General features: G+C 35.8%; 1 protein-coding gene across 3 annotated transcripts in view; it reads left to right on the forward strand.

The window, feature by feature from the left end:
- Nucleotides 1–21,512, forward strand: part of Bmpr2 (bone morphogenetic protein receptor type 2) — a 211,875-nt gene that overhangs the window by 100,707 nt on the left and 89,656 nt on the right. For all 3 annotated transcript variants that reach the window (XM_074071437.1, XM_020159702.2, XM_074071439.1), the window contains exons 2-3: nt 16,679–16,849; nt 18,599–18,769. In XM_074071437.1, the coding sequence (XP_073927538.1) occupies nt 16,679–16,849; nt 18,599–18,769 (342 nt within the window). The remainder of the gene's footprint in view (nt 1–16,678; nt 16,850–18,598; nt 18,770–21,512) is intronic.

The following is a 21,512-nucleotide window of genomic DNA, read 5'->3' on the forward strand; positions in this document are numbered from 1 at the left end:
ATTTCTTTATCTTGCTTTATTGCTGTGGCTAGCAATTCCAGTACTATATTGAATAAGGGGAGAGTGGATACGCCTGTCTTGTTCCTGACTTTAGAGGAAATGATTTCAGTTTTTCCTCATTTAGTATGATTTTACCTGTAGGTTTGTCATATATAGCCTTTAATGTGTTGAGCTATTATCTTCTGAATTAGTGAACTTCTAAAAACATTTAAGCAGATCATGTCAGGGGTGAATTCCCACTGTTTTTTTAAATGGAAAATTTGACTTTGGTTTTCTCCAAGTAATACTTTGTAATTCACATTTTTTTTTGTTCTTGCTGTTTTTGTTTTTGGTGGGATGGGGTTTGTACTCAGGACCTTGTGCTTACTAGGCAAGGGTTGTATGACTTAAGCCACACCTCCATCAATATTTATAATTTTAACTTATTTATGGTCCTATTCCTAGAGAATGATGCATTTTTTTTTTTGTGCAGTTTCTTCAGTTGTAATGAAAATAACCTCAACCCAAATTGACTTTGTTGAACTTGGAAATTTTGCAACAAACAGGACATAAGAGTTCTTTACTTAGTCTTTGCAGTATATTTTGTCTTGCAATTGAAATTGTGCTCAATTTGGATAGCTTTTTTCCTTATTTCTTTGCCTTCCCATACCAGATGGAAAATTCTTTTTTTGTCAGTTAACATCTATTTTGGGTCTTTCTCAAAAGCCTTAAATTTAACTCCTCCAAGAATTTCAACCTGATTGTTTATATATCCTATTTTTAGTTGTTGGAAATAAATTTTAACTTGCTATGTTATTTTATAGAAATATTTTTAATTCCATGTACCTATTTTTCTATAATAGCTGTATTGAGATATAATCTGCATACTACATATAATTCACTCAAAGTACAGAACTCAGTACTTTTTAAACCCATATTCACAGACTTGTACAACTGTTACCAAAACTAATTTTAACATGTTTTTATCATTCCACAATGAAACCCCATACGCATTAGCAATAATTCTTTATTCACTCCTTCCCCTAGCTCCTGACAACCTAGTGATCTACTTTTTTGTCGTTATGAGGTTGCCTATTTCAGACATTTCATATAAATGGAATCTTATGATAAGTGCCCTTTGGTCTGACTTTTTTTTTAATTGTTTTATTATTCATATGTGCATACAATGCTTGGGTCATTTCTCCACTCTGTCCTCACCCCCTCCCTTACCACCCACTCCACCCCCTTCTTTTCCCCCCCACCCCCTCGATACCTGGCAGAAACTATTTTGCCCTTATCTCTAATTTTGTTGAGGAGAGAGTATAAGCAATAATAGGAAGGAGCAAGGGTTTTTGCTAGTTGAGATAAGGATAGCTATACAGGGAGTTGACTCACATTAATTTCCTGTGTATGTATGTTACCTTCTAGGTTAATTCTTTTTGATCTAACCTTTTCTCTAGTTCCTGGTTCCCTTCTTCTATTGGCTTCAGTTGCTTTTAAGGTATCTACTTTAGTTTCTCTGCGTTGAGGGCAACAAATGCTAGCTAATTTTTTAGGTGTCTTACCTATCCTCACACCTCCCTTGTGTGCTCTCGCTTTTATCATGTGTTCAAAGTCCAATCCCCTTGTTGTGTTTGCCCTTGATCTAATGTCCGCATAAGAGGGAGAACATACGATTTTTGGGTTTTTGGGCCAGGCTAACCTCACTCAGAATGATGTTCTCCAATTCCATCCATTTACCAGCAAATGATAACATTTCGTTCTTCTTCATGGCTGCATAAAATTCCACTGTGTATAGATAGCACATTTTCTTGATCCATTCGTCAGTAGTGGGGCATCTTGGCTGTTTCCATAACTTGGCTATTGTGAATAGTGCTGCAATAAACATAGGTGTGCAGGTGCCTCTGGAGTAACTTGTGTCACAGTCTTTTGGATATATCCCCAAGAGTGGTATTGCTGGATCAAATGGTAGATCAATGTTTAGATTTTTAAATAGCCTCCAAATTCTTTTTCAGAGTGGTTGTACTAGTTTACATTCCCACCAGCAGTATAAGAGGGTTCCTTTTTCCCCCGCATCCTCGCCAACACCTGTTGTTTGTGGTGTTGCTAATGATTTTAACAGGGGTGAGGTGGAATCTTAGTGTGGTTTTAATTTGCATTTCCTTTATTGCTAGAGATGGTGAGCATTTTTTCATGTGTTTTCTGGCCATTTGAATTTCTTCTTTTGAGAAAGTTCTGTTTAGTTCACTTGCCCATTTCTTTATTGGTTCATTAATTTTGGGAGAATTTAGTTTTTTAAGTTCCCTATATATTCTGGTTATCAGTCCTTTGTCTGATGTGTAGCTGGCAAATATTTTCTCCCACTCTGTGGGTGTTCTCTTCAATTTAGAGACCATTTCTTTTGATGAACAGAAGCTTTTTAGTTTTATGAAGTCCCATTTATCTATGCTATCTCTTAGTTGCTGTGCTGCTGGGGTTCCATTGAGAAAGTTCTTACCTATACCTACTAACTCCAGAGTATTTCCTACTCTTTCCTGTATTAACTTTAGAGTTGTGGTCTGATATTAAGACCCTTGATCCATTTTGAATTAATATTGGTATAGGGTGATATACATGGATCTAGTTTCAGTTTTTTGCAGACTGCTAACCAGTTTTCCCAGCAGTTTTTGTTGAAGAGGCTGATTTTTCTCCATCGTATATTTTTAGCTCCTTTGTCAAAGACAAGTTGGTTACAGTTGTGTGGCTTCATATCTGGGTCCTCTATTCCGTTCCACTGGTCTTCATGTCTGTTTTTGTGCCAGTACCATGCTGTTTTTATTGTTATTGCTTTGTAATATAGTTTGAAGTCAGGTATTGTGATACCTCCAGCATTGTTGTTTTGACTGAGTATTGCCTTGGCTATTCGTGGCCCCTTGTGTTTCCATATAAATTTAACGGTAGATTTTTCAGTCTCTTTAATGAATGTCATTGGAATTTTGATGGAAATCGCATTAAACATGTAGATTACTTTTGGGAATATAGACATTTTTACTATGTTGATTCTACCAATCCATGAGCATGGGAGATCTCTCCACTTTCTATAGTCTTCCTCAATCTCTTTCTTCAGAAGTGTATAGTTTTCCTTGTAGAGGTCATTGACATCTTTTGTTAGGTTTACAACTAGGTATTTGATTTTTTTTTGAGGCTATTGTAAATGGAATTGTTTTCATATATTCTTTTTCAGTTTGTTCATTATTAGTGTGTAGAAATGCTAATGATTTTTCTATGTTGATTTTATATCCTGCTACTTTGCTGTAGCTATTGATGATGTCTAGAAGCTTCTGAGTAGAGTTTTTTGGATCTTTAAGGTATAGGATCATGTCGTCTGCAAATAGGAATATTTTGACAGTTTCTTTACCTATTTGTATTCCTTTTATTCCTTCTTCTTGCCTAATTGCTCTGGCTAGGAATTCCAGAGATAGTGGGCATCCTTGTCTGGTTCCTGATTTTAGAGGGAATGGTTTCAGTTTTTCTCCGTTAAGTATAATGCTGGCTGTAGGTTTGTCATATATAGCTTTTATAATGTTGAGGTACTTTCCTTCTATTCCTAGTTTTCTTAGAGCTTTTATCATGAAATGGTGTTGGATCTTATCAAAGGCTTTTTCTGCATCTATTGATGGTCTGACTTTTTCAACCCAACATAATGTTTTCAAGATTAATTCAAATTATAGTATTTATCTTATTTCATTTTTTGTTGCTGAATAGTATTTCATTATGGAGATACTAAATTTTGATTATTCATCAATCGATAGACATTTAGTCTTTTTCCATTTTTGACATTATGAATAATGCTGTTATGAAAAGTCATGAACACGTTTGTGTGTGTACTTACATTTTTATATATCTTGGATATATAAAAAATGGAATTCCTGGCTCAGAAGTTTGAGGTATAAGAGTTCTTTTCATGTGCTAGATAGTAGTCTCCTATCAAATATATAACTTGTAATTTTTTCTTTCATTCTTTGAGTTGTGTTCATTGTCTGGATGGTGTATTTTGAAACACAGAAATTACAAATTTTGATGAAATCTTAGATGGTTTGTGGTAACTGTTGAAATCAGGAAATGTAAGTGAACTTTGTACTTTTTTTTCCCCCCCTTTCTCTCTTATTTTGACATTACTGGGGTTTGAACTCAGGGCTTTGCTTTGCTAGGGAGTTGCTCTACCACTTGAGTCATGCCCCCAGCCCTTTTGCCTAGGGCCAGTCTTGGACCCCATGCTCCTACCTCTAGCAGAAGTGCACCACCACACCTGGCTTGTTTGTTGATATGGAGTCTTTTTTGCCCAGGTTGGCCTTGTACTGGAGTCCTCCAGATCTCTGTTTCCGAGTAGCTAAGATTACAGGTGTGCTCTACCATGTATGGACTGTGTATAAGTTTTTATGTGGACACATTTTCAGTTTTCTTGGGCCTGTATATAGGAGAGTATATAGGAGAGTAATTATTTAGTCACATGGAAACTCATCTGTCTTTGAGGAACTTCCAAACTGTTTGTTCAAAGTGCTTGCACCATTTTATATTCCCAGCAGCAATATCGAAGTTTCCAGTTTTTTTATGCGCTGGTCAGTTACTTTCTGTTGTTTGTTTTCATTTCAGTTTCCTATTGTAATTTCCTGAATTTAAAACAAAAAATGGTTTTTCAAGGTTGGTACAAGAAAGAATGTACCTTTGTGTTTGCTCTTATTTCTAAATAGGTGACAGTTTTACTGTTGATAGATCTTTGCCCTGTACTTCGGAAGATATTTTACATTGTAAATACCTTCAAAGCAGGGTTCTCTTTCTTTAGTACTACTGACATCTTGTGACAGGTAATTTTTGGTGTTTGGGGGGAGGCTTAGAGACACATATACATTGTAATGATTTTAGCAGTATCCCTGGCCTTTACCCACAAACATCAGTGACACTACAACCTGCAGTTATAGTAACCAAAAATGTTGGTAGATACTGTCAAATGCCCCTGGGGAGTAAAACTGCCTCTGGTTGAGAACTTTACTGCCATAAAGAAAGAGACAGTTTTATTCTCTTTTTTTGAGAATGGATTTTGCTATTTTTGACATTCACAGTATTTAGCTTAGTTCAGCAAAATTTTACTCTCTCATATAGGAGAAACAGGTTATTGCCTTATATTATTTATTTTCAGTTGCCTTAAAATCTTGCTAAATAGTTTTCAGGGGGAAGTTTTCCCTCACTAAATTTGAACTTAGATAGATATCTATTGTCTTCATTTCATTTATTTATTTATTTACTTATTTATTACAGTACTTGGGTTTGAACCCAAGGCTCACACTTGCTAGGCAGGCACTCTACCACTTGAGCCATTCCACTAGCTCAGAAAGCTTATTTTTGCAATAAAAATTTTTGGAGTACCCATGCACTTATGAAGAAAATATTGGAATTACATAACCTGAAATGTTGCATTAGACGAGACATTAAATTTTAACATTTTTTGCTTGTTAAGACAAAACCTAGAGAATTTATGTATTTTGTTTCACATAAGCTTGTAACCTGATTAGTGACAGAAATTGGACGAAAAAACTGATAGTTTTATGTTCTCATAGTTTTGGTGGGGAGAGGTTTGTTTGCTTGATTTATTTTTGTTTGTTTTTTAGTGATAATGGAAAGTTTATTTAATACACAGTGATGAAAAGTTGACTTACAGTTTCACTTTATATCATATGTACAAATAAATGACAGATGAATTATAATGATTAACAGAGAGAAAAAAGCCAAGCAAGGTGAGGCACACCTGTAATCCTAGCACTTAGGAAGTAGATCTTGAACTGCTTAGGCTACATAGTGAGACAGTGTCTGAAAACAAAGGGCTGGCGAGGCAGGGCAAGATGGCAGATTAGAAATGTCCACTGTTTAGACTCCGTAAATGAGAAAAGTCAAGAGAGACTTAAATCTTGAAGAAAGAAAGAGAGGAAGAATGTAAGAAATCATAAAAGAGGTAGCAGAATGTTAGAAAAGCACAGAGAAACCGAGGGGCAGTGGAAAGCAGCAAGCACAGTTCCAAGCTTGTCCCTGGGCTGGGAAGAAGGGTGGGGGAGAAGCTGAGAATGCCATCACATGCAAGACAGATGACCCTGGTGACAGACTGGCAATTCAAGCTGCAAGATAAGCCCACACTTTCCATAAGCCTTAAACCTAGTGATGGGATTTGTGAGACAGTGACTATTACTGTGTGGAGGGCTAGCCTTGGAGAAGAAAGACATTTTATTGCACCCCCTAATCTCTGAGAGTGAGAGTAAAGCTCCATCTTGAGAGAGGAGGGTCTGTTGTTTGACAGTGACATACTCTGGGGGCCTGAAAACAAGAAACAATCACAGCTCAGGGAGTCTTGGGGCACCCTTCTACATAGTCTGGGTGGGAAGCAGTCATAAGAAGTGGTTGAGGAGAGGGAAAGGGTGGCAGCAAAGGGCACCCTTGTTGTCCAAGGCCCCATTCTTCCTGGCCAGGAGCAGTTCCAAAGCTGGGGTGGAAACAAAGCACTAGGCCTATGGCTGGCTTGGTTTTCAGCCTCCAGGGCCAGCCTCTTGTGTTGACTGCTAGGTGTGTGTGTTGACTGCTAGGTGGGTAAGAGAACTGCACTCATACCCTCTGAATCATATGATATCCACAACCTCTTCCCCACCAACAGGGAGATGAATTGTCAGGTAGGGCCTGAATGCACAGAGCCTCATCCCTGAGAATTGCCTCCCAGTGTGTGTTTGCTGATTGTCAAGACTGAGGGCCCACAATACAGACTCCAAATCATGAAACTTAGTTTCCTCCTCCTCCTTCCAACAGGAAGATGAACTACTGGATGGGGTCTGTAAGCACTGAAACCAGCAGGCAGAGCAGCTTTGTCTCTCAGATTCCTCCAGCCCATGCAGAACTCAGCGTTCTGTTTGCTTCTTGCACTCCTTGATGAATTTGAGGGTCACCCTAAGGCTTGGATGCTTGCTGCCCCTGGGGACACAAACTGAGGAGCATGTGGAACAAGTGGGAACCTGCCCAGCCCATAGGTTATAAAACTTCCTATGACCAGTAGCAGCTTTCAGTAACAAAGAAGGGAAGCTTCTATAGTAAGAGCAGCCCAGAAGCAGACAACTGACCTTTCTATAAAGGACTTCAGCTAATTTACCTTGATGTGAGCAGTGCTGGGGAACAGGCCCAGTGCCCCTACCATGTGGGTAAATGCTTGGCTACTGAGTCATATCCCCCACCTGTCTAATTGTAAGAAATAACCCCTCAACTCAGCCACTACACTGTCCTGCCTGATCATTGAGATTATTTCAACTGAAATACTACAGGTGGGGATTCGCTAGGGGCTCGGTGGAAATAGAGACTCAGTTGTAGTGTAGACTGCTGTGGCAGATCCTGACTGACCCGAGGCTCAGGCAGAGGCGTGCTGTGGGGAGCGTACTGGTCAGGCTGAACCCCATCGCGCAGTCTCGCCGCCTCGCAGCCTCACATTCAAGCTCTACAAATGTATCAAGAAAGCCCTGAAGCAGAAGCAGATTCTGGACGGGGTGAAAGAGGTTCAGAAATTTGTCAACAGGGTGAGGAAGGATCATGGCTTTGGCAGAAGACACATTTCCCATTGAAGTGTACTGCCATCTCCCAGTTATGTGTGAAGACCGGAATTTGCCCTATGTGTATATCCCCTCAAAGCGGACTTGGGTACAGCTGCAGGCTCCAAGTGTCCCACCTGTGTGATCATGGTGAAGCCCCATGAGGAATACCAGGAGGCCTATGATGAGTGCCTGGAGGAGGTGCAGGCCCTGCCACCACCTTTGTAAAGGACTTGGGCAGCATCCCAGGCACCTGCTCTGGAAGTTGCTGGGCTGGCAATGGGCGGGCTATGTACTGTCCCACCTCTGCTCAATTGCCTGAGGCATGGATTCCTTACTGGCAGCTGTTCCTGGAGGTAGAGCCAGCATCTTCCCCACCAGTGCCATTTCCTGTGGAGCTTAAATAAAGACAGTTCCAAGAATGTGGGGTAGGGAAAGTAAATGCTAAAACTAAAAAAAAAAAAAGTAAAATAAAATACTACAGGTGAGTAAAACTTCCCAAAACGCTTAGCCTCAGATGTATAAATCCCAAAACAGTAATACAAGTAATAAAAAAGAAGGCAACGTGTCTCCTCCCTAAGTCAATAATTCCACAATGAAGGACTTGAATGACAGTGAAGCAGATGAAATTGTAAACAGTGAACTCAGAAGAACAATGATAAAAATGATCAACAAAATTAAAGAGCACGTTTAAACATGTGAATGAATCCAAAGAAGATACAAATAAACAGCTGAATGAAATTATAATGCAGGATATGAAAGAGGAATTGAATAAAGTTATAGAAATCCTGAAAAAAGTCAAATTGAAGTTCAGAAATGAAAAGTTCAAAAACCCCAATTTAAAAAGATCTCAACTGAAAGCCTTGCTAATAGAATGGAACAAGTTGATAATATAGTGTCAGGGATCAAAGATAAAATAGAGGAATTAGGTCAATGAGACAAACACTTCTGGGATGCCATCAAAAGACCAAATCTACAAATCATGGGTATAGAAGAAGAAGAGGTATGAGCTAAAGGCATAGAAAACATATTCATAAAATAATAGCAGATCTTGAGAAAGTAAGTGTCGTCAAGATACAGGAGGCTTTCAGAACACCAAATAGGCAAAATCAGAAAAGAAACCTTCCCAGACATGTTAAACACTAAATATACAGAAAGAAACAAAGCATATTAAAATCTGCAAGGAAAAAACGACAAATCATATATAAAGGCAAACCCATTAGAATAATGGCAGATTTTTCAGCAGAAACTCTAAAAGCAAGAAGGGCATGGACTGATATATAAATCAAGCCCTGAAAGAAAATACTGACAACTAGACTAATGTATCCAGAAAAGCTATCTTTCATGATTGAAGGAGAAATAAAAACTGTACATTTTACTATTATGTCTTTTTCCTTTACTGATTTGAGTTTAGTTTGTGTTATTTTGCTGTAATAAATCGGTCTTGAGTTTGACTGTGTGCTGAGTTCTGTGAGTTTCAGGATCCCCTAACACATAATCAAATTCAGGAAAATCCTAAAGTGGCATCTTCTGAAGATTTTAATCTTTTCCCAGTGTGCTCTTTCTTTAACATAGGAATACTGAACACAATGTTAATTTAATCAGTTGTAATCTGGATATAGAAATTTATATATATACATATATATGTATGTATATATGTGGACTAGGTAAGTAGAACATTGGTAGAGCACCTGCCTAGGATAACCCTGGGTTCAATTCCCAGCACTGAAAAAAAAAAATAATGCAGTCCCTGGGCTCAACCCCCTGGACTGTGGAAAACAATTTTCCCAAAATTATTTCATTTTAAGGGATTATTTACTTTATAACAGGATTCATCATTACATTAGAAAAATAAGGAACTTCCTTGCCTGATTTATTATATTTCGTAACAGAAACAGTTGTGTTTGTCCTGAGAAGTTTGTGTTCTGGGAAAGGGATACTGTTGCTTCAGTTATTATTTGGCCCATTTCTGCAAGGTTCCTGTGTTGTTTATTTTGGAGAGTTCATTTTGACACTTAGATAAACAGAAGCCAAACACACAGCATACCCAGAATCAGTCCTTGAACTTTGTTCCAGGGTAGAGATAAGACATTTAGACTTTTCTAGTACAGATAAATATATTGCAGCTACTGGAAAATAAGTGTTATGTGACCCTTGGATTGTTTAGATATAGAGTGGCAGTGATGGTCTTAAAAAATTTGTTGCCAGAAAAACTTAAGGGAAAATTTGCATTCATCGATAGAACCTGCTTTTAAGAGGATTATACCGGGGACGAGATTCTTTACTCAGTGAAAACACCTCCTCTTTCTGTATCTCTGACTTTAATAGATGTTCAGAGTAGATGATAACCAGTGGTAATCATTTCTTTCATTTCTATATTTTAGTTTATTAAAAAAGTTAGCTTCATTTTTATTCGACATGTATTTTTTGCCTTCTCTAAACCAATTTTCTTACTCATTCGATTCTCCAATTTGTATCTGCCAGTAAGTAAACTATTATTTTAATTACAGTGCTTGTGCTTTACCAAATGTTCCTAGTATATAAACTGGCGATCACTAGGTTCTAAAAAGTTTTTGTGAAATTAATTTGAAAGAGCTGTTCTCTATAATTATGTATAATTTCCAGAGTTTTAGGGATCTAGCTTGCATGCTGTATCTTGAAGACAGAAAAAGCGTAGGCGATTCTCACGAGGTTGAACTAAGTAAACTGTCCTGCTGCCAAAAACATGTCGTTTTCATACTGTGTCTTTGCTAAAATCCCCTTTCCCTCTTCCATAACGCTTTCCCCAGTGATTGAGTGAACCCTCTTCATTATCTTTTCTTAGGTTATAGTGTTTTGGATACCTCTTCATCAAACTTTTTGCCAACTACCACATAGCAACTCATTTCTATAATTCTAACTTTTTTTTTTGCGTATTTATAGTAATTTGGCAACCTTAACTATACTTTCATACAACTTTTGCAAGTATGATTCTCAATATAGCTCTATTTATGTCTATTGAATAAAATAATCAAAATTATACATCATCATTGCTCTAAACAGTATTTAGAATTGTATTTATTTATTTATTTTGGTGGTAAGGTCTGGCTGTGTTGCCTAGGCTGGTCTTGAACTCCTGGGCTCAATTGATCTTTTGTTCTCAGTCTCCCAAGTAGCCAAAACTACAGGTGCCCTCTACTTTTCATGGCTAGAATTCTTGGAGATTGATTCTGTATTTGAGAATTATTTGAAATTAAACAAAACAAAACAAAAAAACCCTCAATTTTAAAATTATTTGCCATTTAATGTTAGAATATCTGGATGATTAAAGAAGAGAAAACTCAAAGGATGCTTTAAAACAAGGAGGAAGAGCATCCTTGTACTGATGTCTTAAAGGATTTCAAGCCAAATAAAATTTCAACAGGTAAAGTTAGTATTAAAGGCAGTAACAAATAGACGTGGTGGTACAAAATGGAAGACGAGGCCTGAAAGTACACCTTGAGAAACTCACAAAAGCTGGGGGAAAAATTAAAATGATAAGAGAACATGCTGACTTTTGAAACCATGAGCCTACAGTATTATTGTCATTTCTAAAGCAGAGATAAGGAAAAGGAATGAAAACACTTTTCAAAGCACAGTGTTATTTTCCTGATTTTAAAAGTACCAAATTCTTTATATTGGAAAGATTCACTGAGTATCAAAAACATAATAAAAAGAGAACAATATTTAAATTCATGGTAATAAGTTTGTTGAATTAAAAAAAGAGGAAAAATAAATGTAGTTGTAAGTTTTCAATTCATTTGGGTAAATGCCAAGGAGTGTGATTACCAAGAAGTGTGGTAAGAGTATGTTTAGTTTTATTAGAAACTGCTTAGCAGTCTTTCAAAGTAGCTGTACCATTTTGCATGACCACCAACAGTGAGTGACATTCGTTGCTCATCATCCTTACTAGCATTTGGTGTTGTGTCTATGTAGTGGTATCTTATTACTGATTGCATTTATAATTCCCTGATGATGATGTATGATGTTAAACATCTTGTGCTTACTTGGCATCTGTGTATCTTTAGTGAAATTATCTGTACAGGTCTTTTGTCCCTTTTTTTAATTGGGTCATTTATTTTTTTGCTATTGAGTTTTAAGAGTTCTTTATATATTTTGGAAAAGAGTGCTTTATCAGATATATCTTTTGTAAATATTTTCTTCCAGTCTGTGGCTTGTCCTCTCATTTTCTTCACATTGTCTTTTGCAAAGAAGAAATTTTCAGATTTAATGAAATCCAGCTTATCACTTACTGTCTTCATGAATTATGCCTTTGGTGTTGTATCTAAAAAGCTATCACAGTAACCAAGATCATCACCCAGATTTTCTCTTTTGTTATCATTTAGAGGCTTTATAGTTTTGCATTTTATATTTAAGTCTGTGGTTCATTTTGAATTGAGATGTAAGGTCTGTCTGGATGTATTTTTTTGCATGTGGATTTCCAGATATTAGTGTAATTTGTTGATAAGACTATCTTTTTTCTATTGTATTACACTTGCTCCTTTGTCAAAGATCAATTGAATATATTATATGGCTCTTTTTCTGGGCTCTCTGGTATGCTCCATAGATCTCTGTGTATTCTTTCACCCACACACTATCTTGATTACACTATCAAGATAGTAGTAAGTCTTGAGGTCAGTATTATTAGTTCTCTGTGTTGCTCTTTAATATTGTGTTGGATATTCTGTATTTTTTTGCCTTTCCTTGTAAACATTAATATCAGTTTATTAATGTCCACAAAATAACTTGCTTTTTTTTTTTTGGCAGTATAGGGTTTGAACTCAGATCCTTGATAGGCAAGTGCTCTGCCACTTGAGCCATGCCCCGAGCCCTTTTTTTGTTTTAGCTTATTTTTCAGACAGAATCTCTGCCCAGGGCAGGCCTTGGATCACGATCCTCCTACCTTTTCCTTCCACTGCTGGCTCCCACATAGCTGGGATCATATATGTACACTACCAGACCCATCTTGTTTTTTGAGCTGGGGAAAGGATCTTGCTAACTTTTTTGTCTCGGCTGGCCTGGAATCATCTCTGCCTCTTGCATAACTGCGATTATAAGTATGGGTCACCTGGCTGGGATTCTGGTCTAGATGAAGTTGGGAAACTGAAATCTTACCAATATTGAGTTTGTCTATTCATGATCATGGAAAAGCTCTCAACTTATTTAGTTTTTTGATATTTTTCATGAAATGTTTTTAGCTTTCCTTAAATAAATCTCATAATATTTTGAGTGATTTTTTTTAACCTGTTTAATTTTAGGGGTGCTAATACAAACTGGTAGTATGTTTTAAATTTCATATTCCATTTGTTCACTGCCAGTATATAGGAAAGCAGTTGACATTTGCATATTGACCTCAGACACTACAGCCTTGAAACATTTGCTTACTTTTCTTAGCCATGCCTGGCTTAATTTGCATTTTTGAAATGTAAAACTCACAGTTTCAAGTGAAAGTTTATTTTGAAACATCACGGGGTGGGAGTTGTTGTTGTTGCATTGTTTTTTTTGTTTTGTATGGTCTTAGGGATTGAAACCAGGACCTGGCACATACTAGGCAAGTGCTGTATAATTGAGCCATACTCACAGCCTGGTGATGATGATGATTATGATTGTTTTGTGGTGTTGGGGATTGAACTTAGGGCCTTGCACATGTTAGGCATGCACTCTATCACTGATCTATATCTTTAGCCCTTGATATTTTTTTATGCAGGGAAAAAGAAGTAAGAGAAGGATGGACAGGTCATTCTGATTCTTGGCATGCTTGTACGAGAAGCCAAGCTGGTCTACAGAGAGTTAAATATCAAAGATCATTGGAGGGGAAAGAGGGTATACTGCTTGTTTGAGCTTGTTAGAAAGGATTAGTCTTCACTTAACATCAGATCCTCAAATTAGAATCTCTTCTCTCAGTTATTTAATAGCATAATTAGCTAGTATGTATCTTGTCATATTTAACTATATTTATATGTAAGGACCACTACATAAATGATTCTTTCAGCTAAGATTCCATGGTATAAGCATACTTCTCCCTGCACCAGAAATACTTGGTTAGAGAAAGTTAGGGACTTTGAATGCTTTGGATAAATTTATATGATATGACATATTCTGTTGGTAGAATGTCACGTTCCAAATGTCAGGTTGCTTTTTTACAGCCACCATACTTTATTTATCTAGTATATTACTCTCATTTTAGTTAAATAAATAAAATTTGTATTAAAATTGTGTTATACACAAATGTTAATAGCAACTTTATTTCTAATAGCTAAAATGTAGTAGTTTCATAAATGTCCTTTTTAAAGTATAAAAAATTAAACAGACTATTAATAATTATGCAAACTGTGGTACTTCCATACCGTGAATTAACTCTGTTGTACTAATGCTAGTTTCCAGGTTTTGATACTGTACAGTGATAGTATGGGATATTGACATTATAGAGAAGAGCGTAAGACTTCTCTTTATAATTTTCTACCCTGTAAATCAGTAATTTTTTTTGTTTTTATTTTTGCTTTGAGACAAGTTCTCATTATTCAGTCCAGGCTGGCCTTGAATTCAAGATCCTCCTACTTCAATCTCTCAAATGCTGGGAATATAGGCATGTACCACCATACCTGGAGTGTAATTATTTTTAAAAGATTTTACTGATGTTAAAAATTTAGGCGTAAACACTTTTTTGTGCTTGGAATAACACACTTTATTTTTGAAATGTAAATAATACATGAATATATGTTTATGAAATTTCAAATAATAATAAAAGAATTTGATACAAAAGAAAAAAGGATAAATTGCTAATATTTCCACAGTAGTAATTTTTTCCTTTCTTCCTCATGAAAGCATATAAGTAGTATTTTTCACTGTACACATGATCCTGACACTGATTTATAGCTATAATGGCAGTTAACTGATGCACAAATGGTAAAATTATACCACACCATTATATCACACTTTCTTGGAGTTTCATGTCATGGGATGGGAAGTGGAAAATAGCTGAGTATTCCAGGCATGCCATATCCATTTTCAGGAATAAACTGCAGGATATGATTAACAAGTACTGATTTAGGATGTATATATAAACAGAAAGTGATTATTTTATTCTCAGTAATTTGGCTGATATATAGAGGGAAATACTAAAACAATAAATATAGTGTTTTTACAGCTTCATTTATGGTAAAATGATAGAAGGATTACATTATTATTGTTTAGATTTTATTATCTTTGAATTTGCATATGGTACTGGATACAGTTCATTTAGATACAGAAACTGCCCCTTAACACTATTGGGGGTAAGTGCTATATAAAAATGAATTAGCTGGGCACAGTGTCAACAAACCTGTAATCCTTAGGAGGAGGAAGCAGGAGGATCACAAATTTGAGACCAGCCTGGGCTACAGAGCAAGATCCTGTCTGAGGAAAAAGAGAAGAATTAAATAAATCTGGTTTTTCTCTAGGAACTAATGAAATAAGCTTGTAACCTGGTAGGAGAGAAAGGCATGTAAACAAATTAAATACAGTACAATGATAGGACAGCTGAGTTAAGAGCTTTGGGAATACAGGACACATCTTTTAACTTCATTGAAGAGTTGATATTAGAGCTGAGTCTCAAAAATAAATCTTAAATTTTTCAGGAAGAATGACATTCTGGATAATGACATTATGTAAAGGTCAGGTGTAAAGGTCATTAAAGGTCTTAGCATATGAGTGTTGTGGGAAATGAGAATGGAAGAGTGGAATGAGTGGTAGGAGAGGTAGATTGGGGCCCAGGGCAGACTTACCTGCTAAGTACAACAGGCCTATGATATTTCTAGAGACCCATGAAAATGGTTTCATTTCTTTTCAAATTACAAGGTTAAAAATGAACTTTTAGGTTGAAGAAATGTTTTAATATCAAATACTAATATATTATCTTTATACCAATATAGTTACAAAATATATTTTTTAATATTTTCATGGAGGAAGGAGCCCATGAAAATAAAAGGTCCTAGGGCCCACTGAAGTAATTATTTGGCTTTGCTGGGTTTTGATTATGAAGGGCTTTATATGCTGCCTGAAGAGTTTGGGTTTCTAGGAGCATCAGAGAGTGTATAGATTTTAAGCTTGATTAGCTTTGTCTTTTATGAAGATGCTTTTGTGACTTTATCACCCCCCCAGAAAACCTATCTACCTATTTTTAGTTAGTCTCTGCATTCTTACTTTATCATGCTTAATAATACAATTTTATACAGCTGACCACAAAATGTGATAAAAATGAATGCTGTAGAATTTTACATTACTAGGCCTGTAGGTTTTGTTTGTTTTAAAGGTTGATTTAAGGACATTTATGGACTTTTTTTTTCAGTGATTTTTCTTTCTTTGGACACATAAGTATTTAATGTGAGAATAATTTGAGTAAAAGAGGATTGCTTTTGGGAAATGAGTTTTAAAATTTGCATTTTACTTGGATGTTAAAATCAATGAACAGAAGGAATTTATTTAACACACAAGGGAGATGTGAGGAAGGTAAGCCACCTAAAACATTAGCTAGCATTTGTTGCCCTGAATGCAGAGAAACTAAAGCAGATACCTTAAAAGCAACTGAGGCCAATAGGAGAAGAGGACCAGGAACTAGAGAAAAGGTTAGATCAAAAAGAATTAACCTATAAGGTAACACACATGCACAGGAAATTAATGTGAGTCAATTCCCTGTATAGCTATCCTTATCTCAACTAGCAAAAACCCTTGTTCCTTCCTGTTATTGCTTATACTCTCTCTTCAACAAAATTAGAGATAAGGGCAAAATAGCGGGGGAGAGGGAGGGAGCGGAGTGGGTGGTAAGGGAGGGGGGGTGGGGGCGGGGTGGGGGGAGAAATGACCCAAGCATTGTATGCACATAGGAATAATAAAACAATAAAAATTAAAAAAAAGAAAACTAGAAAAGGAAAAAAAAATCAGTGAACAGAAGGAATTTATTTAATAAATGTAAAACAAATTTATTCAATGATTTGGATTTGAAGAATTTAGTAGGGAAAACTTAATATCATTCAAATAAGACTGATTTCATATGATGATGTCTTACAGATATTATTGTAAAATTAATTTATCAGTTATTTCTTTTATTTTAGCTTCCCAGAATCAAGAACGTCTGTGTGCATTTAAAGATCCATATCAACAAGACCTTGGAATAGGAGAAAGTCGAATCTCTCATGAAAATGGGACAATATTATGCTCAAAAGGTAGCACCTGCTATGGTCTTTGGGAGAAATCAAAAGGAGACATAAATCTTGTAAAACAAGGCAAGTAATGCTGTTCTTACCTGAAATGGTTTTGTGTTTCATGTAATTAAAGTTTATCTAAAGAAGATATGTAGACAGATTAAAATCCTCTCCAGGAAGAATAGTAAATTTTAAAAAATATACATAAATTATAAATATACATTTATGTGTGTATATATGTACACATATATTCACACAAGTCCCAAATTTGTAAAGGAAAATTCTATTTTTAGCTTATTTTAATAACATCTTTCTTTCTTTCTGTGGTTTTTTTTTTTTTTTTTTTGGTGGGATTAAGTTTTGAACTCAGGACTTCATGCTTCCAAAGCAGGCTCTCTACCACTTGAGCCATGCCTCCAGTCCATTTTGCTCTAGTAATTTTGGAGATGGGGGTCTCTCAAATTGTTTGCCTGGGCTGGCCTTCAACCTCAATCCTCCTGATCTTAGCCTCCCAAGTAGCTAGAATTATAGGCGTGAGTCATAAGCGCCTGGCAACATCTTTCTTATTATAATGTTAATACATACTTGAGTGAAGCTTGAAAAATATAGAAAACTATCAAGAAAAACAAAAGCCTACAATTTCATCCTTTTTTTTTTTTTTTTTTTTTTTTTTTGCAGTAATGGGGTTGCACTTAGAGCTTTGCACTTGCTAGGCAGGCAGTGCTCAGAGCCACTCCATCAGCCCTCTTTGCATTGGTTATTTTTGAGATAGAGTCTTGCTTTATAACAGGGCTAGCCTGGACCACAGCCATTGATTAAGATGGGGTCTCATGAACTTTTTCCCTGGTTGATCTACAACCACAATTCTCCCAATCTCCACCTCCCAGGTAGCTAGGGTACAGGCTTGAGCCACTGTACCTGGTCTACAATTCCATACTCTTAAAAAATATTTTTACTATATTAATTTGTCCCTTAAGTTATATTTTCTATGTACCTTTATGTTAATGTGTTCATGTGTTTTATTTTTTCAGAATTAGGATACTGCATAAATAATTTCATACCCGTTTTCCCTAGGTCTTTAAATATTCTCTGAAAATGTTTTTAACCTGCACAATATTTCACTGTATACATGTACACAGTCTACTTACACATTATAGACATTATGTTGTTTTCAGGCTTTCATTTAATATGTAATGCTGCAGTGAAGAACTTTGAACATATATCTTTGCTTGTATCTGATTGTTTCCTTGAAATAGATTCATTGAATTATTAGGTAATAAAACATGAATATTTTAAAGGCTCTGCATAAAAATTGCTATGCGACTTCCCAAAAATATCATTATTTACTGTCACTCCAGTATTGTATAAGAGTGTCTTTGTTATTGAATTCTTGTTATGATTGTATATTATTATTTTTAAACTCTAGAATAATTTAAATCTATAATAATTTAATTGGCAGCTTTATTGTTGCTTTAATAATTCTTAGAAAATGATGCAGTTAAACCTTTTGCTGGACTGGAGACTTAGCTTAAGTGACAGTGTACCTCCCCAGCAAGCATGAGACACTATGTTCAGACTCCACTATCACCAAAACAAACAAAAACAAACACACAAAAAACCTATGTTGACGGCTTTTTTCTCCATGAAATGTCTATTGTATCCTTTATCATTTTTTTCATGTGTTTTTTTCTTTTTTCATTGATTTGAAAGATTGGTTTATAACTTATATATACTTATTTTCTGATATTTATTGCAGTTATTTCTTGATTTTTGTTTTCCTTTTGTTTATCATATTGTCTCCTAACTTGTTTTATTAACATTGATTTACAGGATGTTGGTCTCACATTGGAGATCCCCAAGAGTGTCACTATGAAGAATGTGTCGTAACTACCACTCCTCCCTCAATTCAGAATGGAACATACCGTTTTTGCTGCTGTAGCACAGATTTATGTAATGTCAATTTTACCGAGAATTTTCCACCTCCTGACACAACGCCACTCAGTAAGTAACGTAACTTTGTAATTTCTTTCTCCAGATATTTTGAAAATATAAAAGTTCATAGCAGCAAGATGGAGAATTCCAGCATTATAAATTATATTAGTGAGCTGCATTAGGACTGTCAGGGTATCAGTATATTACCAGATAAGTTTGAATCAAAATATAATACTCCTAGAAAGGAGAATTTGGCAATATTAAAAAAAACTGTAACTGGACTTGGTGACATGTACCTATTAGAGAAGTTAAGGCAAGAGGATCCCTTGAGTCCATGAGTTCAAGGCTAGCCTGGGCATCATAGACCTTATCTCAAAACAACAAAAAGAAAACAGAAAACTACATGTGTGCTTACTCTTTCAGCATCCTCATTGCTAGGAATTTATCTGGAAAATACATCTTCAGTAGTATGAAAATCCATATATACAGTTATTCATTGATTGTAGTATCATTTGTAATGACATAATACTGGAAAATACCTACATGTCTAACGATAGGCAATTAGTTTAAATACATATGGTACATACATTAATGGAATGCTAACTCCATTTCTTATAAATACAAAGTTATAAGAAAAACGTAAGTAAGCTCTCTATGAACTGACATGGAATGATTTCCAGAAAGGTTAGATGTAAAAAAAAGGCATAGAGTATATGTTTTGTGTAAGACGGAAAGGGAAATAAGAAAGCATATCTATTATCTGCTTATCTTTACAAAAGAAAACAAAGGATACATTAGAAAATAATGAAGTTGGATACATGGAATGGGGCAGAAAGGATATTGAATTGAATGATAGTTCTCCGAGTATGTAGTTTTTACTTTTGATATCATGTCATTATTCTGTATATTCAAAACAATAAAATCATTAAGAATGGGAAAGGAGGACTGGGTATGGTGGCACATGTCTACAATCCTAGCTACTTGGGAGGTGAAGATGGGAGGATGATGGTTGAGGACAGCCTGGGAAAAAAGTTAGCAAGATTCTATCTCATGAAAAACAGTCTGGGATCCAGCTGCCGGTGGCCCATATCTGTAATCCTAGCTTCTTGGAAGTCTGAGATCTGGAGGATCACGGTTCGAGGCCAGCCCGCACAAATAGTTCACAAGACCCCATCTGCAAAATGGACTGGAGGTGTGCCTCAAATGGTAGAGTACCTGTTTTGCAAGGATGAAGTCCTGAGTTCAAATCCTAGCCCTACCAAAAAAACCAAAAACAAAAGGAAAACAAAAACAATCTGGGTGTGATGGGGGTTCATGCCTGCAATTCCAACTTTCTGGAAGGCTGAGGTAGTAGGATTACCTGGTCTGAGGCAGATCTGGCCAAAAGCTTGAGATATTATTTGAAGAATAAACTAAAACAAAAAGTGCTGTGGGAGTAGCTCAAGTTATAGTGTCCTTGCAAATGCGAGGCCCTGAGTTCAAACTCCAATGGGGGAAAAAAAGAATGAGAAGGTACAAAAACTTCAAACTGAAAGCAAACTGAAACAAATGAACCAAATTATATTTCACACAAATACCACAGCCACACTGAAGGGAAAAAGAAAGAACTTATTCAAGTAATTTACACATATTCAAGTATTATACACACACATACACATACATACACACACTGTGTGTGTGTGTGTGTGTATATATATATATATATATATATATATATATACTTTCAACATATATATGTATATATATATTCTTTTGGGTAATATGAGCTATTAGGGGTTTAGGGGAGAATAACAAACAAATCGTGAACTCTTTTTAGAAGATTTGGTTTTTTGGTAGTATGGGTAAAGCAATTCTGAAGCAATTGTAGGTGTATTACAGGATTAGGAAAATGAGTACATGTTCTTTGGAGCCAAGGTCTTTATTGAAGAAATATGGATATACAGTTATTGAACAGGGGAAGACAGAGAAGCCCATACAAATAAACTGCAATTAAGGGTATTGGTATGGACTTAGAACTTTAAAAATGTACTCATGTATGTGTTACATGCATGTATATGTGGCATGTTATATGCATATGTGTGTATTTTGGCATATGTATAAGTTTTTCATACACATACATACATTTCTTTTTCAATTCTTTTTTTGTAGTGCTGGGAATCAAACTCTGGACCTTGTGCATGATAGGCAAGCACAGTACACTGAGCTACACTCCCACTCTACATACATACATTTCTTATCTCTATTTGTTAAAAAGGAAAAGAAGCATGCATATGGTAATAAGCATGCATAATGTCCAGATGTTAGTCTCTTAATTCTTTAAAATGTACTAGTACTCCTGGAGAAATGGCTTAATCCAGGGTGGGAGCAGGACAAATGGCAGACAAGCCTAAAATGGATATGTATCACAAGGATGCTGAACCAACTTGCAGGACAAATGCTGACTAAATCTGGGTCAGTTTGAGTGCTAAAATAACTAAATGAATTTTAAAATGATTAGAAGGAAAATGAAATCATGAGGAGAATGTAAAGTGCTAACTGGTAAATCTAAAAGTACTGGAGTCAGCAAGTCATCATTCTGCAACCATGATATTCAGGATTAGATCAGTCAAGAATTATCAAAGGATCCTAAATCTGGGGGCAATTTTAATGAGGAAGCAGGATGTTTATGTGGCTTTAAAGTATTTCCAACATAATTGAAAGGGAAAAATTAGTAATTATAAGTGGGGAAATTAGGTAACACCTTGACCAGGCCATCAAAATTAACATCATTAATGAAGGGTAGATGGATATCTATGATACTCAGAGGAGAATG

This window comes from Castor canadensis, chromosome 4, assembly GCF_047511655.1.
Source record: "Castor canadensis chromosome 4, mCasCan1.hap1v2, whole genome shotgun sequence".
NCBI lineage: Eukaryota > Metazoa > Chordata > Mammalia > Rodentia > Castoridae > Castor > Castor canadensis.